The sequence below is a fragment of the Ogataea parapolymorpha genome, chromosome VII (genome assembly GCF_000187245.1).
Source record: "Ogataea parapolymorpha DL-1 chromosome VII, whole genome shotgun sequence".
NCBI classification, from domain to species: domain Eukaryota; kingdom Fungi; phylum Ascomycota; class Pichiomycetes; order Pichiales; family Pichiaceae; genus Ogataea; species Ogataea parapolymorpha.
Window position 1 is genome coordinate 1,235,626 of NC_027860.1, and position 22,909 is coordinate 1,258,534.

General features: G+C 42.5%; 11 protein-coding genes across 11 annotated transcripts; 4 read left to right on the forward strand and 7 right to left on the reverse strand.

Moving 5' to 3' along the window:
* Positions 1-30: 30 nt before the first annotated feature.
* On the reverse strand, positions 31-2,118 carry HPODL_03091 (Subunit of the Anaphase-Promoting Complex/Cyclosome (APC/C); the record flags this gene model as incomplete). The annotated part of the gene is made up of 1 exon (XM_014077424.1): positions 31-2,118. The coding sequence occupies one exon, from the start codon at positions 2,116-2,118 to the stop codon at positions 31-33; it is 2,088 nt and encodes a 695-aa protein (XP_013932899.1).
* Positions 2,119-2,507: 389 nt separating this feature from the next.
* Positions 2,508-4,721, reverse strand: HPODL_03092 (Nuclear polyadenylated RNA-binding protein 3; the record flags this gene model as incomplete). The annotated part of the gene is made up of 1 exon (XM_014077425.1): positions 2,508-4,721. The coding sequence occupies one exon, from the start codon at positions 4,719-4,721 to the stop codon at positions 2,508-2,510; it is 2,214 nt and encodes a 737-aa protein (XP_013932900.1).
* An 885-nt stretch (positions 4,722-5,606) lies between these two features.
* HPODL_03093 (uncharacterized protein) lies at positions 5,607-6,179 on the forward strand (the record flags this gene model as incomplete). Its single annotated transcript, XM_014077426.1, has 1 exon — positions 5,607-6,179. One exon carries the CDS (start codon positions 5,607-5,609, stop codon positions 6,177-6,179), a length of 573 nt encoding a protein of 190 aa, XP_013932901.1.
* A 43-nt stretch (positions 6,180-6,222) lies between these two features.
* Positions 6,223-6,906, reverse strand: HPODL_03094 (uncharacterized protein; the record flags this gene model as incomplete). The annotated part of the gene is made up of 1 exon (XM_014077427.1): positions 6,223-6,906. The coding sequence occupies one exon, from the start codon at positions 6,904-6,906 to the stop codon at positions 6,223-6,225; it is 684 nt and encodes a 227-aa protein (XP_013932902.1).
* A 152-nt stretch (positions 6,907-7,058) lies between these two features.
* HPODL_03095 (SIR4-interacting protein SIF2) lies at positions 7,059-8,528 on the forward strand (the record flags this gene model as incomplete). The annotated part of the gene is made up of 1 exon (XM_014077428.1): positions 7,059-8,528. One exon carries the CDS (start codon positions 7,059-7,061, stop codon positions 8,526-8,528), a length of 1,470 nt encoding a protein of 489 aa, XP_013932903.1.
* Positions 8,529-8,596: 68 nt separating this feature from the next.
* On the reverse strand, positions 8,597-10,177 carry HPODL_03096 (Mitochondrial protein involved in protein import into the mitochondrial matrix; the record flags this gene model as incomplete). Its single annotated transcript, XM_014077429.1, has 1 exon — positions 8,597-10,177. One exon carries the CDS (start codon positions 10,175-10,177, stop codon positions 8,597-8,599), a length of 1,581 nt encoding a protein of 526 aa, XP_013932904.1.
* A 359-nt stretch (positions 10,178-10,536) lies between these two features.
* On the forward strand, positions 10,537-10,989 carry HPODL_03097 (uncharacterized protein; the record flags this gene model as incomplete). The annotated part of the gene is made up of 1 exon (XM_014077430.1): positions 10,537-10,989. One exon carries the CDS (start codon positions 10,537-10,539, stop codon positions 10,987-10,989), a length of 453 nt encoding a protein of 150 aa, XP_013932905.1.
* A 62-nt stretch (positions 10,990-11,051) lies between these two features.
* HPODL_03098 (GTP-binding protein YPT31/YPT8) lies at positions 11,052-11,757 on the reverse strand (the record flags this gene model as incomplete). The annotated part of the gene is made up of 2 exons (XM_014077431.1): positions 11,052-11,665; positions 11,706-11,757. The coding sequence occupies 2 exons, from the start codon at positions 11,755-11,757 to the stop codon at positions 11,052-11,054; spliced, it is 666 nt and encodes a 221-aa protein (XP_013932906.1).
* Positions 11,758-11,983: 226 nt separating this feature from the next.
* Positions 11,984-15,004, forward strand: HPODL_03099 (FACT complex subunit SPT16; the record flags this gene model as incomplete). Its single annotated transcript, XM_014077432.1, has 1 exon — positions 11,984-15,004. The coding sequence occupies one exon, from the start codon at positions 11,984-11,986 to the stop codon at positions 15,002-15,004; it is 3,021 nt and encodes a 1,006-aa protein (XP_013932907.1).
* A 27-nt stretch (positions 15,005-15,031) lies between these two features.
* On the reverse strand, positions 15,032-22,255 carry HPODL_03100 (uncharacterized protein; the record flags this gene model as incomplete). Its single annotated transcript, XM_014077433.1, has 1 exon — positions 15,032-22,255. One exon carries the CDS (start codon positions 22,253-22,255, stop codon positions 15,032-15,034), a length of 7,224 nt encoding a protein of 2,407 aa, XP_013932908.1.
* Positions 22,256-22,420: 165 nt separating this feature from the next.
* HPODL_03101 (Cyclin-dependent kinases regulatory subunit) lies at positions 22,421-22,732 on the reverse strand (the record flags this gene model as incomplete). The annotated part of the gene is made up of 1 exon (XM_014077434.1): positions 22,421-22,732. One exon carries the CDS (start codon positions 22,730-22,732, stop codon positions 22,421-22,423), a length of 312 nt encoding a protein of 103 aa, XP_013932909.1.
* Between the last annotated feature and the right edge of the window lie 177 nt (positions 22,733-22,909).

Genomic DNA, 22,909 nt, shown 5'->3' on the forward strand with positions numbered 1-22,909 from the left:
TTTCATGTTACAATAACTAATCCCATGCTTTTAGGAATCATGGCCCGTAGTGTCAACATCTTCCTCGTCTTCTAAGCTTTCCAGAGCTTCTTTAATTAAATGCGAGCCCTTAGGATCCAGGTTCAAAGCTATAGTGAATTGCTTGATAGCATCATTTTTCCGTCCATAGATCCTGTAGAGTTTTCCGAGCAAGAAATGGACGGAAGCCTCATCTGGAGCCAAATTCTCAAGCTTTTCAAAATCTTTGAGAGCCAGATCGTATCTTTTCAGCGAAATCAATGCTTGAGCCTTTTTGAACAATGCCAGCATCGACAAAGGCTGCAGACGAGATGCAAAGATATATTGTCTTAAAGCTTGCTCTTTCTTGCCCAATTTCTCAAGAACCATTCCCACACAACATATGAGAATTACATTCACCGGATTTATTTCAACTGCTTTCCGGAAATGAAACTCTGCCTTTCGGAAATCGCCTAGTTTCAAATAAACCATTCCAATTCCATAGAATGCATTATAATGTCTTTTGTCGAGGAGAATTGCGTGTCTAAAACATTCCAATGCATTCTCAAATGCATCATTAGACAAATATTCATGGCCTTGTAGAGTATAAGAGTATGCGAAATTCTTGTCTACCTGATTAGCTTTCTGGAAACATTTTATTGCTTCATCTGGTTCTCGATTCAGTGAAAACAAATTTCCCACGGCAATCCAGGCCTCAGGCGAGTCTTTGGAGATTTCATGGAGTTCGTGCGAGAGGAAACTTAAATCCATTTCCTTATGTAAATGCCATAATAGTGTAGAGTAATACTCCATTTCTTCGATCCGCGTTCTGTCAAGCTGGCGCAATTTGATGAAGTAGTTTTCGGCTTCCTCGTAATTCACAATCTCAAAATGTAAACGTCCTAGCTTTCCTAGAACCCAGGGAGTATTCCGTTCATTTTCTGGAAGCGAGTCAAATATTCTGATTGCCTTGAAACAATCATAAAAGCACATCGCTTTGAAACCTTTTGCAAGCTTAGCATAAGTTCCAAGAAGTTGTTGGTCATTTGATCTCTGGAGAATGTCTGGTCTTGGCTCGTTTCCAACCATACCAGCATTTGAGAACGTCGAGCCGATGACACGCTTGATTCCGGCTCCCTCACGTTTGGAATTCTGTGATCCTGCTGAAGAAGCCCCGGTTACTCCACTTGTCGCGGTGAAGTTCGAATCTGTGAGTGTGTTCAATGGATGTCCTAAAAGCCTTGAGGTGATAGAAGTTGAATTTCTCGAAGACTTACGGCGTATGGAATCCGTTGGGGCTGATGGATGTTTAAATCCATCAAAATTCGAGCTCTTTGCGGCTTTTCGATTTGGTGCGTCTGGCATTTGCAGTTGTTTTACCCTGGGAGTCGCTAATATAGTGTGACTTTGTTGCTCTGGTGTCTGGGCAACACTTCCACCGTTTGCTGGCCCAGTGCTTGAATGTGCTGGGGTTTTGAAAAAGTGTCTGCTGTCGGATTTTTGATCAGAGAAACCAAAGCCTCCCTTTTTCTCATCTGCAGAAATGGGCTGTACATTTTTGAACAAAGATCCTGAAATTTCATCAATGGTGTTCACCTTGTAAATAGAGTTCACTTTAACTTTCACGCCCATCTTGCACAATTCTTCAAACGCTTCGAACATGTAGGGATTGATGTTGAGGACCTGGGAGTAGTTTAGTGCACTGCGTCTCACGTCTCCAACAGATGCATAAAGCTTGGCTAAAAGAATGTAGCAGGCAACATTGTCTGGCATGTATCTGGAATCAGTGTCGTCCGCTCGACTAAGCTGAGACCAGAGGGGCAAGGTTCTCGTCAGCGCCGATATGCCATCAGATTCGCATTTGAGGTCCAGGCACGATTTGGCAAACATATATGAGCAACCAACATGTTGTACGCTATAGCTGGCTGTCAGATTGTAGGCCGTTTTGTAGCGTTTGCGTTTGTACAGCACCAGCGCATACAGATGAATGCTGTCTAGATTATTTGGATTTTGAGCTATAAGCCGTTCAGACGTGAATTCAGCAGTCGATAGAAGGTCATAATCTAGCGAGTACAATATGGTGGCTCGAAGTTGTCGTATTGTTTGATCCGCAACACTCATTATCTCTGTATACTTGTATGACTAAGCAAGTGGCAACAATATCGCTAGTTCTTTTCAAATAGACGTACTTCTGCTATTATCAAAACGATTTGGTACCTATTTGCAGGCACAGACCGTGAACTCCAACAAAAAAACCACGGCAAATTAATGTTTGTAAACAGAGCGTTCCCGCAAAATACAGATCCAAAAAATAATATCAAGATCTTCGGTGACGTCGATTTTGCCGTCGATCGACTTTTGATCTGATTGTGGTGGCATGCTAGAATTAACCCTATGCTCGTCTACAATTCTCGTGTCAAGGATAGATGTATCCTGATATTTTAGCAAATAACTGTAATCCTACAGCCGTGAAAGTATAACAATTGGAGAAATATGCAGATATCAAGGCGTCACATATTATTCTTCAGTCTGGCCAAGGTTTCAAACAAGTCGTTAGTCTGATCCTGACTATTGTTGCTCGAACTGCCGGAAGCGTTGGAATTACTAGGCTGAGAAGGCTGGTTCAGCGAACTAGAGTATGATGGGGCAGGTGGGGCGTTACCCGGTGCAGAGTTTTGCAACTGATTCAAGAGGCCGGATAAGGCGTTTCCTTGCGGCATCGAGGTTTGTTGGTTACTTCCAGGTTGTTGAGTTTGCATCTGCTGCATCAAGGACAAGACATTTTGCAAGGTTGCAGGGTCCATGCTTTGCATGGTTTGTAATAGTTGTGCCTGATTTCCCTGTGGTTGAGGTGGAGAAACTTGAGGCATACCCATCGGCTGATACAATTGCTGCTGATAACCTGGATAGGAAGGAGCAAACCCCACGTTACTTGGTATGCCATACGGTGCGGGTGGCGGAGTAGGCGTGCCATAGCCTGGACGGGGCACAAAAGGTTGTGCGTTGCTTCCAGTGGCGTAAGCAGTAGGATACTGATGGTTGTATCTGGAGTTGCCGTACCTTCCAGATCCAGAGTTCTGTTGATGTTGTTGTTTACCGTTGCGCGAGCTGTACAGAGCTTGGTTGCTGGTTTTTGACTGGCGATTTTGGCCACCATTGTTTTGTCTCGAGCGGCCTCTCGATTGATGCTCCCGCGAGGCGGAAGCAAAACGCTTCGCTTTTGCACTTAAAATTAGCTCGATGGCTTCATTGATGGAGATTTCGGAGTACTCGTCGAATCTAATGCCACCATCGGAAGTTTTCTCGTAAATCATCATGTCCAGCTTGTCATGGTGAGGAATCACAACAGCGAGGACGCCCTTATAAGCGGCAGACGTGCTTGCTTCTTGGGGAACTTCCGAGACGGGTAAATCGAAATGTTCAGTTTCTAGAGATAATCCATCCTGTTTGAGTCTTTTCAATATTCTGTTATTGAACTCTGGCGTCGAATCGTTCGAAGTGATGACCTTAACTTCCGTTTCGTTGATCGGAGACCTAGACCGATTTTTGTTGTGACCACCATCCGGAGATCTGGATCTCCCTCTGTTGTTCTTTGATGAGCCGGTATTCTTTCCTTGCTGCTCCATGGCTCTTTGGACCTGATGCTTGGAAACCTGCAAGTGCATAAATCTGTTATGAAGCGGAACATTTTTTTCTCCTTCGATGGCCCGTGAACACTCTTCCGCCTTGGCATATTGTACAAAGCCAAAACCTTGCTTAAGGTTGACTTGTTTCACTTCTCCATAAGGGTGGAAAATTCTGTAAACATCCTCTTTGCTTAACGTGTTAACAGCAAGATTTCCGATGAACAGTCGCGAACCAATAGGAAAATTATCCCATTTACCGCTGCTCAAGGCCGTATCTTCGTCGCGCAAATATTGTTCGTAACTTGATCGCTCTTCCGGGGACATTGGCTGAGTGATATCGGGTCTTAGGCAAAACGGATTGATAGGCACCAATACCTGGAATGTCTCTCCAGGACGCATCTGGGGCTTATTATAAGACGTTGTTGCTCCGAAGTTCACTCGAACATTCACATGCGTATTGTTGGCTTTGTTGTATTCGGCAAGTAATCTCAGTTCTTTGTCTGCAGGAGTCAACTGTTGGAAGTCAGCATCGTTCAATAAGGAACTGTTCAGGAAAAATTTGATCACGTCGTTAAATAGCGGAACGTCCACGTCTTCGCCATTTGCCGATGTAGGCGGCGAATCGGGTCTGGCATCTTCCGGCCAATTCTCGGTCTTCGTTTCCACTTCTTCGTCTTGGTCTTGCTTTTCTTCGTCACTCGCTTTGTCTTCTGGTTGAGTGTCTTCTGTTGACTTTGCTATTACAACTGGGTCAAGAACTGGTTTTTGGGCGGCCTCCTCCTGATTAATCTCGGACGTAGTGGTAGAATCTTTTGCGTCTTCTTCATATATCGACTCCGGATTATACTCATCTTCCTCTGGTGAACTTACTGAAGGCTTTTCTGGTGCATCGTGCTCTATTGTAGTGTGCATGTTCTCGTTGTCTGCTTTGCCACGTTCAGTTGCTCCATCATCTTCGGTGACGTCGGCTACCTCTGTTCCCGGATTTGAGTGCTCACTATCAGAACCGTCATGCAGGTTTGATTTCTCCTCAGAGGTCTCCGGGTCATTAAAGTTAGCCTCCGGAGAATAGTCCGATTGGGCTTCTTCGTCGCTCATCAATAAATAATTAACGGTTGTCTCCGAGAAAAAAAAAAACTTTACACCTGAGAGTGTGTATAGCCAGTAAGAGCTAAGACAATAAACGTGTAATGGATTTATTATACAGTCGCAATTATGTACAAAAATTGTACACATATTGTCCATAATTGAGTTGCGAGGGATCGCAACTACCCATATATACTTTGGATCAGACCCACATCTGTCCATTTTATGAGAAATACGTCTTTCTGAAAGCGGAGCTTCCAAGAGGTTAAGACGCTTGCCGAATGTAGTGGTAAAGCTGAAGGTCCAGGTCCTGACTGTTTGTGGTGCTTGGTAATCATGACCATATAACAATGAAATAGTGGTACCGCGTCACTTTCTATGAGAAACCGTTGTCATCGCTCCCAGATTGGCGTTGTGCAAATGTCGATGTATAATGGTGTTGTTTATCTGTGATATGACAAATAGCACACAATCACGTTTCTGATTGCTGCCTTATTGTTTGAGTTCTTTCTCTTTTTTGAGCATCTGTTCTCTGAGATGGCCTGGAATCTCGCTTTCACTGTTAACGCTTCTGTCGACGGGGCAAGACACAACGCTATTGGCAGCAACGATGCTGAAAGCCACTAAGAATGTAGTCGAGAATATGGAGCGTGAGATTCTGGTCCTATTCGCGGCCCTGATATACATGATAAAGAAACGGTGAATGTGTTGTGATGGAAAAACTAATTTAGACCCCGTACACCACCCATCTGATTTTTTTTTCACCAAGAGAGCCAATGGGGTCTTTTTATTTGCAGATACATTTTGGCATCAAAAACCGCTGACGAGTGAGTCGGTACATCCTTGCACCAAGAGGTTTGTTCCAAAAATTCAAAAGAAAATTGTGAAAAATCAGCGATGCATTCACTTGGAACCTGTTGTAAAGGCTTGCGTTTTCCGTTGGCAAGGTTCAAATCTTCCTCGATACCTCCGAAGCTGACTCATGTCCCAAACAAATACAACTCGAAATCATCCGCCTTCAATATCAAACCACAGCTTCCAGATGGTCTTTTCTACCATCCAGCACCATCGGCTTTAGATCCGGAGGTGACGCCTAAGGCTTTCCTCCCTGAGGATGACCCAAGAAAGAGCTCAGAGCTGTACTATCCTGAGGAAAAAACACGCATAAGCTCCAATCTGGACAACATGCCAATAATTTTCAAGGCAAGCACCCCAAAAAGTTACACATTGAGCGACAAAGAGATCCAGGAGATCCAGGAAATGAGAAACAAAGGAATTCCAAGACGCGAGATCAAAGCCAAGTTCAAAGTGTCAGACCATTTCATCAATATTTCCACGACGCCTAATCCAGAAACCCTTGCGAAACATCAAAAGAAATTAGAACAAGCGGTGAGAAGATGGGATAGCAGAACAAAGAACGCAAAGTTGATCAAGTTGAAACAAGAAATTTTGTGGAAGAGAGATATGTAATTACGGTGTAGATAGGAATCATTACTATTCATTATTTTCGTAATTAGTTGGACACAAAATCACCAAATTCGTCATCCTCATCGATATTAAATCTATTGGGTGATCCTTCTGATCTTTCCTCTTTTGTTGTCTTCGGAGACTCATTGACAAAGTTGTCTTTGAATGCAAGCAATTTTCTGAACCTTTCCTCGAAATCCTTGAGGTTCGATGTAAGTCGTAAATCGTCAAAGAAGTCTAATAAGATCATCCCTATAGCTATTTTTTTGTCCTCCTCTGTTAGTATCACAACGTAGTGCTGATGTATTATCTTCTGAATTGTCATGAAAGGACTCGATTGTTTGTAATTAGTTACCGGAAGACCATCGTGGTATATTTTCTCGTAATAAGCAGTTCCCCAGCGGTCTATTCCAGGGGCATTAATAGTCAGGCGACATTTCAATTCCGAGGAGAGGTCCTTACAGGATTCCAACGCATCCAAGCTCTGTAACTCATGTAACTCTATAGATCCTTTGAACAGGTAGTTTGAGCGCTTCAACCGCCAATTCTCCGGTTGAAACCTGTATCGTATTATTTGGGTCTCCTTGTATCCTTTTGAACCATTATTTTCATCCACGGTATATGTAGTGTCTGGAATTACCTCCGGCGGAGGAATTTTGTAAAACTTAGCTGTTTTGAATGTAGCCAGTTTTGTTTCCATGACGTTGGAGTCTGTGTTTACCAATGTCATGATATGATCGTTTGCTGTGCTGCGATTGTGCTAATTTAAATCACCCATAAATTATTCTGCCAGATAGAAACAAGGCCGGCTTATTAAACTTTGGAAAAAAATTAGTGGGTAATTTTGTTGTCGTTGTCAGAACTTGTACAGGTATATGTTCAATGTCGCTTTCAGCAACAGAGTTGAATTACCTCATTTGGAGGTATCTTCAAGAGGGTGGATTGGAAGTGAGCGCGTATGCTTTGCAAGATGAGACCAAAATAAACGAATACGACGATAGGTACAGCGATAGAATTCCACTTGGGTGTTTGGTAGACCTCGTTCAGAAGGGCATTTTGTACTACAAGGTGAATGATATGATTCAAAATGGTGGTGAGATTGCCTCTGAAGATATCATAAACATGAATTTCAATCTCTTGAATTCAATATCCCAGTCGTCTGATGGAGTTGAAGAACGCAGAATTGAGCCTTCTTCAGTGATCGCTAATAATACTTCACAACCAGTTCCATTAATCGGGCAGAATGGGAGGGTAGAGGATGATAATGAGTTCACCGTGGTGCTGAAAAATAGTTTTGTTTTTCCAGCTAGTCTGGCGAGCAGCTGGAACCCCCAAAACCCGAACATGTTGGCTTGGGGACAGCGAGATTCTACCTCCAATATATGCACTCTCACCTGGGATGACTCCAGTAAAACCCTTATTCCACAATCGCAACCGCTTCCACATCCAACATCCTGCAAAGAAATTGTCTCTATCTCTTGGAGTCCCAAAGGCAATACGTTAATGACTGCGTCTGAAAATGGAGAGCTTCGTCTGTGGGACTCCAATGGTTCAATAAGATTTATTATGGCGCTACACCGCTCTCCCGTGCTGGCAATACGATGGTCGCCTAATTCCGCATATCTACTAACCCTTGATATCACCAACAAAGCAGTGGTGTGGGACTCTCAAACTGGACAATCAATTCAGCATATTGCTAACCTGTCAACAGATAACACAGACAAATGTTTAGGGACCGATGCATGTTGGATAGACGATACCAAGTTCGTGCTACCGGGCTCAGATTATTCGTTATATGTTTACCAATTGGGAGATAGCCAACCTATCGGTGTCCTTGCGGGACATACTGATACTGTCTCTCTTATAATGTACAATAGCGAGCTCCGCCTTTTATGCTCCGCATCCGACGACCAAACGGTAAGAATATGGAAAGGAAACTCCATCAATTCCTTACAAGTGTTGACGGGTCATTCGCAACCACTCACTTATGTCAACTGGTGCAAACTGGGAGATGGGAATTGGTGTGTTGTGACCTGCTCACTGGATGGATCGCTCAAACTTTGGGACTTTTTCAAGAATAAGGTACTGGACTCTCGGCTAGTTGACAATGGCTCCCCAATATTAGTGGCCTCTTTGTCTCCTGATAGCACTAAGCTGGCTACTGGAGACTCTGATGGTAATATAATGTTTTGGGCTATTACTGCCACGAGGAAATTTAAGCAATTAAGCTATTATCAGCCTGGTGAGGTTGAAAATTCCAATTTCGTATCTACCATCGACTGGAACTCCACTAGCACCCAAATATCCGTTGGATATAGTGGAACTTCAAGTTGTGTTGTCAAGATTGTATAACAGTCCGCGTTCTCGTGTGAGCATTGTAATATTTGAATGTACATATTATCGTAACTTATGGTTTATGATCAATTATTTATACTCTGATTGAATTTTCTCCTCTTCTCCGCGGCATATTTCCACGATCTGAGCACTCCGGCCGTCAAAACCCCCTTGAGGCTTTGAATCAAGGCCGGCCTCAGAACGGTCTCCTTAACTGTGTCTTTGAGAGAATTGACGAGTAAATCATCATTCGCAACGTTTCGAATAAATGGCGAGTTTTTCACCTTGTATGTGTTGGGGAGATAATTCCAGTCCTCCACTGGTATCTGATTTAAGCTCGCCTCTTCGGAAAGCTGTTGAAGATCCAAAAACGACAGCTCTGCAGCTGGTTTTGCCGGCTTCAAGTCAGCAAGCAGTTGATTTGGAGCAATAATTCTTCTTGCGAATAAATCAGAAGCAAGGCTAGACTCGTATTTGGAGCTATACTTGGACAATAGACGTTTTCTAAACGTACTTGGCAAATCAGCAATTATTTCTGCGATGCTTTGCGAGTCCAAGTTCACTTTGAAGCGATGTTCAGCACTGTCTGGAGCACTAATTTGTTGGACAACTTTTGGAAAGTAGTTTGTGAGAAGTGGCAGGTACATTTCTCTGAATTGTTCGAACTGGTTAGTAACAATTTTGTCCACTTTGCGAACATCCTCGCCCCTTGCCTTTAACCTTGGATCCCCCAAGTAACTCAGCTCCGCAATTTGATGATACAGTCCGTATTCTGAAATCTCATTTTTGTTGGTCAAGAGCAGTGACAATTTGATAGCATTCGTCAGATTATACTGATTCAATAGACAAATTTTAGGAGTGTTTCTTACCACAGCAACAGGCTTGTGCAATCTTCCACTAAGATACATGGTATCCCAGTTTATGAGATCGTTGATCAATGTGTTCATAGAAGTGACCCCATACTTGAGCTCGAAATTCGTGTCTACCTTGCTTCTTTTGAAATTGAGCTTAACAAAAGGATTGAAATACACCCCTGCTCCCAATTCACCAATTTGAGATACTATGCTTGAACCCAAGTGTCTCAGGCTGGAATAATGATCGGGATTTTGAGCGATGTTCAGCGAGTGCCAGTGATCAGGATAAGAAACTGCATATATCATGTCAACCTGAGAATTCGAAGACTTCGTTGAACCTTGATCAAAAACTTTAGATCCGTACCCAAAGGCATACCTTATTGGTGCGTTAAATTCCCAAACAACTTTCCGCAATAAATCATTCACATCGGAATCTTTAGAAACCAGTTGATTTGCACCAAATTTATATGGTAGCTGATTAGCATTCTTCAAATCTTTTAGATTTCGCAAGTAGTAATTGAAGTTGATCGGTGTCGACTGCAACTTCAACAAATTCTCATCCAAGACCTTGAACTTATCCTTCTGCTGAATGTTAGCGAGCTGCTGTCGAAGCGCAAATGAACCATGTTGAGGTAAGATCGATGTCTGGGGCTTATTATTCCTAAACAGTTTATCCAACAGCACAGGATCAATTTCGCTCGTAGAAATGTATGTGCCGGGATTGGAGGACTTTCCATCAGGGCTCTTGGACGAGTTAAAACGCAAAAGGCCCTGACGACACATCATTCTCGAGCTTCTTCTTAGAGCCAGCATTTTTGGTTTCGGTGGATATTCTTCAAATAAATCAGCTTAACAACTCATGTGACTAACTCCGGAATCAAATACTGATAGTTGGTTTGCTTCAGAAGAATCAATGAACACCTTTTAATATCTAAGCGTGATTTCGCCCCTAGATATAGGAAATTTTCTCCGCAAGAAGCCAATGGAAATTCTAGCCACAACACGTTTTGAGCCACCTGAGGCGCGGGCCTGGATAAATTATTCTGTCTAGATGCTTCAAGGCCGAGAATTCTCGCAGTCAAGCCTCTCGGCGTTACGTTTTTTATGATTATGTCATCTATTACATGAAGACTACCTTGTAAGTGAAACTTTTATATAATAGAGTAATACTAATGTCTGAGCAATTGCAAGAAGAAAAACCTGTTCGTCAGGAAGAGGTTGAAGCTAAGGGGGAGGGTGATAAAAAGGAAGAGTTACCCGCAAAGGAAAGCAAGCCCGAAGAACCTGCAAAGCGGAAGAATGAGGATGAGTCTCAGGAGAAAAAGAAGAAGAGAAAACACTCTAGGCGCAAATATGACGAGGTTCCGCCTGCAGATGATAAAGACTCCGACGAGGAGGAGGAAGAAGTTGACGATGACAATCTTGTTGTTGAAGAAGAAGAGGAAGATGACCTGCAAGAGATTGACACTGCCAACATCATCACAACTGGAAGAAGAACTCGTGGCAGGGTTGTCGACTACAGCAAAGTCAGCGAGCAATTGAGCAAAGAGGAGAACACTTCCCTCAATGACGATGATGGTGAGGAAGACGGAGATTTTAAAGAGCCTGAGGCAAAAGATCAATGAACAACTTGATGGTATTAACGAGTCAATCAATATACATGATATTAGAATCAAGGGAGTTATGTTTAGCAACAGCCAGAATTTTTTGAGATTTTCTGATCCTTAGGAGCGGGCGTGAGCGTGATGGTTTGTCCTCCAAGGTTTTTGTTAGCAGAAGAATCCATGCCATCCATATCGAATTTTCTTTTTGAAACCATTTCGTAGATGTTCTTGATAAGTTGATGGAAAGTAAGCTCGACGTTTTCGGCGTTCAATGCAGATGCTTCAGTAAATAACAAATTATTCTCAGCAGCGAAATCTTTAGCTTCTTCAGTAGGGACTGCCCTCAGATGATCCAAATCAGATTTGTTGCCAACAAGAGCTATCACTATGTTTGCGTCGGCATGTTCTTTCATTTCCCTGAGCCATCTAGAGACCGATTCGTATGAGTTTGAGCTGGATATGTCATAAACAACAAGCGCCCCCACCGCTCCTCTATAGTACGCAGCAGTGATTGCTCTGTATCTTTCCTGTCCCGCAGTATCCCAGATCTGAGCCTTGACTCTTTTACCATCGATCTCCACCGTTCTCGTGGCAAACTCGACGCCTATAGTGGCCCGGGAGTCTGGGTTGAACTCGTCTCTTGTGAACCTAGACAAAAGGTTGGTTTTTCCGACCGAAGAATCTCCGATGAGAACAACTATTTTGAGTTAGTATGAAAGCAATCTGTTGAAACTCACTTTTAAAAAGGTATTCGTAATCGTATGAATAATCCTCTGCAGTATCCGCCATGGTATCTGAAATTATGTGTTTGAAAAACCTGAACCTGTAATGAGTTAACTTAGCTTTTCAGGTTTACCTCGTTTAGTTTGTTTTTCTTACGTTTCAGTTGTTATTGACCGCTGTGAGAAGAACATTAAAAGTTACCCGGGGGCTAAACGTCGCGTCGCCGTCTCTCGCTCTCGTGGAAAAAAAAACGCGTACGCCATTTCCTTCACTTGTTCTTCTTCATTGTACCATGTCCGAGGTTCAAATTGATCAATCGGTGTTCCGCAAGAGACTCCATCTCTTGCAAAGGAACATTGCGAATGCACCTCAATTTGGTTCCATTGCTGGTCTGTTGATCGCTGTTGGATCTAGTGACGATACCAATCCATACCAAAAGTCCACCGTTCTACATACCTGGCTTTTGGGATATGAGTTCCCGGCCACCTTAATCTTTATTACTGGAAAGAAAGTTACGGTGTTGACCTCCGTTGGGAAATCGAAGTATTTGGAGCCCTTGAAAAGCTCCAGTGTCAATTTAAACATTCTTGCGCGTACGAAGGACCCCGAGCACAACAAGAAACTGTTCGAGCAATTTGTGCAAGAGATGAAACAAAGCGGCAAGAAGCTTGGTGTGCTAGTCAAAGACAAGTATGCTGGTAAGTTTATGGACGAATGGAACGCAATCTGGGAGGGAGAGAAAAACGACTTCGAGCTCGTTGATTGCGCGGTTGGAGTTTCGTCTACGCTTGAATCCAAGGATGAGGATGAACAAAGATGCTTGAGAACTGCCTCTAGAGCCTCAACAAATATGATGAGTTATTTTTCCGACGAAATGAGCAAGATCATTGATGAGGAACTGGATGTTTCCAACTCCAAGCTGGTGGACCGAATCGAAAATAAGATCGATGATGCGAAATTCTTCAAAAATATGGAAACGGACAAATCGATGAAGAAACTCGGTTCTGACTTCGATCTGAACAATCTGGACTGGTGCTACAAGCCTATTATTCAAAGCAATGGGAAGTATGAACTTAAGTTCTCGGTGGAGTCGACAGACGACAAACTCGGAGGGTCTGTGATCATGGCTTCGCTTGGTCTGAGATACAGAAGCTACTGCTCTAATGTTACTCGTACTTTCCTGATTGGCCCATCGAAAGAGATGGAAAACAACTACGACTTCCTGCTCAAAGTGCAAGCCAAAGCACTTTCGCTTATGAAACATGGAGCAATTGCGAAAGATGTCTACAATAAAACTCTTGCGTTTATTGAGACTGAGAGACCAGATCTTGTGGAGAATTTCATGAAAAATATGGGCTCTTTGATGGGTATCGATTTCAGAGACTCTACTGGTATCCTTAGTGCTAAGAACGAAAGACCATTGAGCGAGAATTCTGTTTACAACTTGGTCGTTGGTTTCAGCGGTTTATCCGATCCGAAGCTTGGAAGCTACGCACTCATGTTGGCAGACACTGTGAAAGTCACAGATGAAAACTCTATCGTTCTAACTGATTCTCCTAAACTTAGGAAAGAGGTTGCATTTTATTTCGATGACGACGAAAGCACCCAAGTGAAGAAAGAGCTCGATGATATTAAGGTGAAATCTGAAAAGCCCGAAAAGCCTGATTTGAAGATCAACAACAATGGCGTTAACACTCGTGTGCTCAAGGCAAAAATGAGGTCGGAACAAAAGAATTCCGATGAGGATCAAACTCAAATCCAGCAGGAAATTCAGAAGGAGTTGCATGCTAAAAGACAAAAGGAAGGCTTGGATAGGTTCAATCCAGAAGACGCACAGGATGGGTCTGATAAGAGAGTAATTTTCAAAAAGTACGAATCTTATGTTCGCGAGTCGCAGATTCCAAGCAATGTTAGAGACCTCAAAATCCATATCGATTCTAAGAATCAGACAATTATACTTCCTATTTGTGGAAGACCGGTGCCTTTCCATATTAACGCTTTCAAAAATGGCTTAAAAACTGAGGAAGGAGAATACACACACCTGAAATTGAACTTCAACTCTCCGGGTGTCGCAGTCACAAAGAAGGAGGAGCTTCCTTATGAACCGGGTGAGGACAAACAATTCATTAGGAGTTTGACTTTCCGCTCAAAGGACAACGAGAGAATGAGCGAAGTTCTGAAGAAAATTACTGAAATGAAGAAGGATGCGGTTAAGAGAGAGTCGGAGAAGAGAGAGCAGGCGGATGTTGTGACTCAAGCTTCTCTGATTGAGGTCAATCGTCCAAAAAGATTAGATAACGTTTTTGTCAGACCTACTCCAGACACTAAGAGATTGCCTGGAAACATCACCATCCACCAAAATGGTATTAGATACCAATCTCTTGGCAGAAACGATCAAAGGGTGGATATTCTCTTCTCCAACATTAAGCATCTGTTTTTCCAATCCTGCAAAGGAGAGTTGTTGGTCATCATTCACTGTCATTTGAAAACACCAATCATGATTGGAAAGAAGAAGACTTACGATGTTCAGTTCTACAGGGAAGCTTCTGACATCACCGTTGACGAGACAGGTAACAGAAAGAGAAAATACCGTTATGGAGACGAAGATGAGTTAGAACAGGAGCAGGAAGAGCGAAGACGGAAAGCTGCTTTGGACAAGGAATTTAAAGGGTTTGCCGAGCAAATTGCAGATGCATCCAATGGTTTGGTTGATCTCGACATTCCCTTCAGAGAGCTTGGGTTCCAAGGTGTGCCTTCTAGATCTGCTGTGATGTGTCTCCCAACCAGAGACTGTTTAGTGCAACTGATTGATCTACCGTTTTTGGTCATCACTTTAGAGGAGATCGAAATCGCACACTTGGAGAGAGTTCAATTCGGCCTCAAGAATTTCGATCTAGTGTTTGTCTTCAAAGACTTTAGCAGACCCGTCGTTCATATCTCAACAATCCCAATGGAGTTGCTTGAAGATGTCAAGGCTTGGCTTACTGACGTGGATATTCCGTACAGCGAAGGTACTGTTAATTTGAACTGGACCACAATCATGAAGACTATTCAAGCTGACCCTTACCAATTCTTTGTGGACGGAGGGTGGTCGTTCTTGACGGGAAGTGGTGATTCGGACAATGATAGCGAGGAAGATGAACAAGAGTCTGATTTCAATCCTTCCGACGACAATCCTGAGGACGAAGATGTCGATTCCGAGGAGGACTACAGTGCAGAAGAGGAAGGTGATAATGAGAGCGATTTCGAGGATGATGACGAAGAAAGTATTGCCGAAAGTGACAACATTTCTGAAGAGGAGTTTAGCGATTAAGTAACATTAAATCAGTATATTATGCGATCATAAAAATGGCATCCAGCCAATATACATTTGTGACAAGTTTTCCACTGACGTTGCTTGTTGGATCACTGCGTCAACATGGGCCACTACCGAAACTGACAGCCCTCCGCTGTCTTTCGCGCCCGTGTCCAAATCTTTTGGATCAAGAATTCCTTTGATTTTTCTTCTGATGGTATCCATAGCGACCTGCGGTTGCAAGCCCTTTGAATCAGTCTCTTCTGTAGACCTGCGTTTTTTGTGTTTCACCTTCCAATCCATGATTGGATCGTATAAGAAGGTTTCGAGGACGTTCATGAGGCTATTCTCGTTTTGTCGAATGATCTTCATTGTCACCTCACAAGTCTTCCTAAAAGTTCCTTCATATCCAGTGACTCCCATCGCTGCCGTCATGTTCTGTGTAAGACGGAACGGCACACGCTCTGGAACGGCAAGTTTCTTTCCCTTGTCGAACAAACAATCAAAATCCACATGCAATATTTGACCAGATAACTCGCTCAACATAATGTTGTCACCATGTCGGTCACCCATGCCCACCAGGTATCCGACAATCGACATAACTGCACACGTTTTGACATAATCGTTGCGACATTGGTACCAATTCACAGGATTAGGAAATTGATCCTGGAACCAAATTTGGAGCACTGGTTGGTACATGCGCAACAATTTCTGGAAATTGTGCATTTTCTCACCGACAGAAAGATCCTCCTTCAATAACTGCTTGATCTTTCCAAAGTCCACGGTTATTCCCTGTCTTTGGAGGTAAGTCAACATGATATCCCTCATAGTCCGTACGTTATCAACCCATTCGATCAGACCCATTGTCTCATTCAACGGCACGACTGCATAGTTTTTGATGGTCAGATTTCTTTTGTCTGCTTCAGCATCAAGCTTCAGCAATCTGTCCATCACGGTTGTAAACTCCATAAGTTTGGCGTCTTTTCGCAAATCGTCATGAGGTTTGCAAAGAATGCTGTACCTGCGACCATCAGTACCCGTGATGTACAATCTTCTAGGTCGCTGCATGGAAGATAGGATGCTCACTTTAGCGTCGAAATTTCTAAATGCAATGAATTTATCGACTTGATAATTGTTTGACTTCCTCAGCACATTGTTATTCAGTCCTGTGGCAAGCAGTTTCTGGAAGTTGACTCTAATTGGAATTGCCAACGCTCTGCACTCCTGGTTCTCTGGGTATGAAAATCTTAGTTCTGAGTACAAATGCATTTTTGTTCTTTTCTGTCTGCTGATGTCTGCTTGACATACTCCTTTAAGCGCCTCGAGGAGTTGGAATGCTGAGTACACTTGCTTTGACAGCGTCGCATTCTTGTTATTTTGTAGAGTTTCGCATATCTGTTTCCCACGTTGGGCCCTTTCTGGTGAAGTAGATTGAACCTGTGCATACACTGAGTATAAGACAACCTCCGGATATGCTTTGGCCAATTGGGTAATAACATTCAAGATTACAAGTTCGGTCTCAGAGTCACCGTGGACCATCCGAGAGATGAGCTGCGAAAGGACAGTATACCACTTGTAAATTGGTAGCTCGTTCTTAGATGCTGCCACTTTCACAAATTTGAGAATACTCGAATAATTATCTCTCCTCCTAGCATAGATGGTTTCATGGGAGTACCCTGTCAGCTCACTTGCGTTCTGATACTTGGCAAAATAGTCTAACCAAATTGTAACCGCTTTAGGAAGAACCTCAAACACATAATCATTAGAAAAAGCAGCAGATCGAATGTATGCTTTTATGATGTTGAATTCCAGGTCTCCATAGAAATCTTTTTCTGGTTTTTTCAATCCTGGAGTCTCCACAGCTTGAGCATCAAGTAGTTTGTTGTAATAGCGGCCCAAATAGTACTGTGGTTTTCCACTAACATGGTCCAGAGCAGCAGCAGCCTCGTATCCTTTTATAATTTCATCAGAGCTTCCATTAGCCGATTGTTCCAGCCAATCCGTGTATGTGAGTTGAATCTCCGGTGAATTGCGAGGCTTCGCCATTCCTAGTAGGCTTTTAATTATTTTCAGCGCTTGGCTGTGGTCGCCTTGAGCCCAAAGCAATTTAGCAAATTCCAAGTTAACCATTAGTTCCGACGAAGTACCAATGAATAGTGCATTTGTAATACTTTTCGTTGCGAGATCGTATTTTCCGGCTTCTCGCAGAAATTGAGATCCCTGCACCATCGTGTCGCCCAGAAAAGCGCGGACAACAGCCTGAGGATGCAATTTCTCTATCGATTTGCGAAGTGAGTGAATCTTCCAATTGATTTTAAAATCTTTGGTGGAGTTCTTAGCCCTTAATTGTAGCAAATCCATACAATTCTGTAATCTCTGCTTGTTCTCCACAAAAACTAGTGATCTGAAGTCATACAAGCAATGAAGCATGACCATGTAACTTGAGATTTTCGAAGGGGATATCTCGCGTGAAACTGACAGTGAAGTTCCTAGGTGCGTGATAGCATTAAAGATATGCTCGTCGCAAGCCGGCAAGTTGTTTTCACTTAAGGTAATCAAGCCTCGAGCAAACTCATAATAAATAGACAATGACGAACCAGGAGATGTTATGGAGGAAAATTCTTGTGAATGGGAAACCCATCTCTTGAGTTCCTCGAGCTGACCGCTGAAGATGGAGGCTTGTAATCCGCATACAACCCAATCCTTTGTAGGCTCGAATTCTTGTATTGATGACTCGACTTCACGAAGCTTGGAAAGCACCTGATCATATTCACAATGATCATCAAGACATCTCAGAAAAGAGGTAATTGAATCTAGTTGCCGATCATTATTGTCCCCGTAATCAATTTCGGTGAGTGCAGCTAGAGATTCTTGCGTGACTCTCCAATCTTCAGAATACTGAAATTGAAGAAGCTTATCATTCAGACTTTCTGTCGAAAACTTTTTGAGAACTCCCTGTAAAGCATCCGTATCGTTTATTTCGGCATACATGTGTCGAATCGTGGTGAAAAATTCATCTTTGTCCATTTTGTTGTGGGCATAACTCTGCTCTAAGTTGAATATTGCTCGTTCATAGGAGTTGCACTGGGCGGTGCGTTTAGCCAAAAGTTCAGACGGAAGCAAAGAAAGAAAGCTCTCAATCTTCTTCCGTTCGTCCACATAGTTACCTTGAAGGTATTTCTTATCTCTTTTCCTTTCAGAAACCCATTCTCGAAAGTAGTCAACAATGGAGAATACTGTCCTATAACACGATTTAAGGCTCTCAATGGCCGAATCATTGGAGAGGAGCTCCAAATCTTCATTCAACACTGTAATCATCTCGATCTCGATATCAGCCTTGATCCTATCATCGCCATACACAATCATCATGAGGGCTGTATAAGGCAGCAAGAACTCAGCAATAGATAGATCCTGGTCTTTAATAATAACGGAACACGTTGCAAATATAGCTTTGGCATATTTCGGTAATTTTCGAACATCCTCAGATCTATGAAGCAGGTCTTCGGTGAACTCACGAATCCAGAATGAATGTTTTTTGGTATTCTTATAGCAAGGATAAGTTAGCGCCATATAACCATAAGAATTTTTCATATAACGCGAAACCAGTAGGGGACGAAGAACTGTTTGAGATAGGTTGTTCAATTTAGCCCAAACAAGACTTTCAGGAGCTTCCTTGCTTTGAATGTTTTCAGGGGTGAAGTCAAGAATTTTCAAGTACTCCTGCATCGAGTATGCCAGAAATAGCTGCTTTTGGGGATCTGTAGAGGCGACAAATGCTTTGACAAGGATGTTGTTCAAGAAATACACAGAAAACTCCGCCATCTCTCTGTGATTGCCCAAATTGGACACTAGAATTATTCTCTTGTAGGCCCTATTGAAACTATGTCCAACCTTTGTGAGATCCAGTGCACCCAAGCACGCCAGAACTTCAGCACATTTGCGCGGAATCTCGGTGTTAGTCATAGAGAATTTGTTGGAAACAGCCATGATATGTGCAAGAAGAGATGAAAACAACGGCAATAACCGAGAGTCGTTGAGATATGTTTTGTGAATTTCAAGTTGATGAGAGTCAAGGAAATTCTTGAAGTCATCAAGCACCTGTAACACAACCCACTTGTTATCCGCCTGAAATCTCCTATCAAATTCGACAAGAATATTATGGTTCTTGATATCATATTTGTTCGTGATATTGTCGAAATCGCTGATCAACGACAGAGAATAAATATAAGAAGGATGTTCTTTTATAACCTTAGGATCCTTTTCGAGAATCGTCATAAGAATATTTCGTGCAATATTCTTACATTTGATGTTGAAGAACTTGTATTTCTGAATAAGGTACGAAATGAGCAAGTCAACAATGATGGATAACGGAGAGTAGTCCAGGTTCGAAACAAGAACATGCAAGCACTCCAGACTTTCTAGTTGGAGCTCTGGAGATTCAAGAGCAATTTGCAAGCAGGTCATTATTTGAGAGAGGCATGTTTGGAAACTGGTTGATATTTCCGCAATGCAACGGATTGCACGGATTGCCTGGACTTTAAGTAAGTAAGGCCTGCTACCCCTATGATCATATATGATAGCCGAGAACGATTGAGCAATACCCAGAATCATCAAATCCATTTCTTTGTTTAGAAAGCTATCATCATCGCTCACAGACATGTCTCCAATGTGACGAGACATGCAGGCATACAGTATGGCATTTCTGATTCGTGGTTTCATTTTTTCTGAATTGTAGAGACTCAGCAACTCCCAGATGAGATCCATGACGCGGCACTCACTAATGAGTATTCGTAAATTCATTCCTTTATATTTTGGATTTGATAAGGCCACTATTTTGATGATCTTACTAGCATCAATGTTCTCATCAGCAGTCAACAATATAGCCAGAACCTTTTCAATGTGGCTTGTTACAAGTTGCGATCTAGTCTTGCCGACCTGTCCAGCAATAAATCCTATGTGATCTTCGGAAAAGGATTGAATGAAAAGCGGAACAGTAAATTCCATCACCCTGTTGAGGAATACATCGACGTCCATCTTGATACAATCGCAAAAGATTCTGAGCATGTTTGGGTGTGTGTTCCTTTTTTGGATAAGTTCATAGCTTATCAATGGGATAAAAGGCTCAACCAATTTCCAAGCTGTTAATTTTTTGGTGGAAGCGACAAGACGTAATTCATGAAAGGAAAGATTTGATCTAAACTGGTCACTGTCGCCCATGTACTGTATTAAGTGATTGAGCATGACATATTGCTTTCCCTCAAGATGACTGATCATAATAAGCTCGCCCCAAGACATGATGATACCTTCGAAAAGATATGCCGTTTTTCTCGATATCTTGAACATGCTTAAGTATTTCAACACGATGTCAAAATCAGACTCATATTGATCATCCTCAGTGGATAAGAGAAGAAGCGGGAAAATTTTAACAGTTAGAAGACGAATCTCTCGAACCACGCTAATAAAACAAGCTTCAAGAAATCTCCAAAGTTTGACAGAATGTTTCAGCGAAGGTGGACGGAACGAGCAAAACATACGGCGAAGAGCGATGAGTATGGACACGATCAGCTGCTCATCATTCAATGATGCTGGGTCTGAAATAAAGGATTCGATAAGTATGGTGAATGCAGATTCGATTTCTGGACGAGAATCAATAGATGGCCTCTTCGGATCGACTGTATCAAGCAAATATATGGTTTTATCTGGAGCATAATCACATTTGCGGCATATTTTGCTTTTGAAATCATAATCCTCAGCTACCAAGCAAGCATACCTGCCAATCGCAGTAACCATGCAGATTTTTCCCAGCTGTGTGCTGCTAATGGCATCAAACTGGCCATTTTTTTTTGCGCTCTTGAGTTTGGAGATCCAATTTTTAAGTTTAGAATCGGAGATGGTGCTTTGCGAAACGTAAGAGCTCGAAGTCAAATCAACAATTTCAAGGCTTTTTTCATGATCTAAAGCCAGAGTCTCCTTTCCCTTTAGATTTCGGTCAGTCGAATCGATCAAATTGATCATTGACTTGGAGTTTGTCAACGATAATAACATGTCCAGATCGGGCTCTAACACATCTTCTAAGGCGCAAAGAAGAAGCTTGTTTCGCAGCAAGTGTAGCCTCTCATTTGAGAAGGATCTGAACGCTATTTCGTAAGACCTCAAATAATGGGCTTCGAGTGTAGAGCGGCTTCCTGTGTTGTCTATCTTGCCAACTTTCACATTCAATATGAGGAGTATGTTGATTACAATAAATAAATCAGGGCCTAGATTGGATTGCATCTTGTCAACATATGCCAACTTTTCGGTAGTAATTGCGAGCTTATTCCAGAAATAACACAAAGTGTCCATTTCTTTGCATTTGATAAATAGCTTCATCAAAATTGCAGCGAGAGTCGATTGTAGTTTAGGAAACCGCGAAAGTAAAGGCCAGTTGAGTAAATCCCTACACTTGAACAATAATTGTTCCAGACGAGTGTGTTGTAAAAACTCATCATCAAAAGTGTAGCTTCCGGTAGATTGTAACAGAGTGGCGTATAGCACATCAAACTTGGCAGCAATCATGTCCACTGACGTCTGTGACAGAATATCTGATGTGTCTCCAGACTCATCGCTGCTAAACTTCAAATTCACAACCACGTTATCCATACAGAACCAAAGCCGACCAATAAACGTCTCCATCGTGAATGTGTTTTGCGAGTGAAGTAACAAAGCGTTTTCAAGTGAAACATCAAGAAGGACTTGAAGAATGCGTGTAGAAATGCTCAATCTGGAGAATCTGTAATCGTTGGTAGTGGTGATATAATTCAAATCAACTGGCTTTGAGGCGGTCGAGTTGGTTACGCTCTCAAGTACATAGTTCAAATTGTCATTGAGTGATTCAATCAGCTCTGCCTTTATTAGGTCCAAGTGCAAGCTGGAGGCCAGCCTTCCTCTGTACTGATCGTTGATGATTCGTTTCAATGACTCAGTTGCCTTCTGTGCTAACTCCGAACCGTGGTATCGCGCATCGTAAAAATACATGAAACCATTCACGACGGCCTTGTACCTGTTGTTCTCAAAAAGTAAGGATGGGCTTCTTGACGTGAGCAAATGGATTGCTTGAAAAATCTTGATCACCACCTCTTGTTCTTCATGGGATAGAGATCTTTTCGAGTATGCTGGTAGAACGCTATTGAGGAGTGCATTTAACGAATTTGAGTCCTGAGTCTTACCCTCCGATTGCTGACGTAGCAGCGTATCTAAGACTGAAGACAGTTGTCGAGTCTGATCGGACATTTCATGGATCCCTTTTTTTAAACGGATATCCAAGAAAAAAAATAAGCTACGCGTTTTAATGAAGAAATTAAAATGTAGGATCTAGAAGTGTAGCTTTATTAAATAGATGGTGGTATTTTGCTAGTCATTCATAGCGGTATCGATGCAAAATGGCGGAACAAAGAGCTAGTTCTTGGCTCTTCTGAAAAGTAAAATATGAGGTTCTGGCGCATGGCAATCATAGTGGGCCCAGCCCAAACTTTGAGTGATCCCAAGCTGCCCACGCCATTCCTCTTCTGTCAAGATCTTGAAAGTTCCATTTTCTGTGAAATAGTCACTAGGGATGAGCTTCAACAATTCCCTAGGCAGTGCGACGTGACGATATTCGTAGTGATCATCCGAGTATCTAGGAGAGTAGTAGTACTTCTCCCTAAATGAAAAAATACGCTCCTTCTCTTGTGGCGTCAGCTCTCTTGGCCTTGGCTGTGAGTAAGACATTGAGAAAGACTCGTGTGCTTGTGTTTTCGTCAATTAATTTTCTACCAAAAATTCTGTGCCGACCTCGTCGCGTCGATCGGCCGTGCCTACCGCCTACCAACGCGAAAAGAATTATGGCTGAAATTTCAATCTCACATATTGGCGCATACAATATATGCAAGGCATTATGAAACGAGA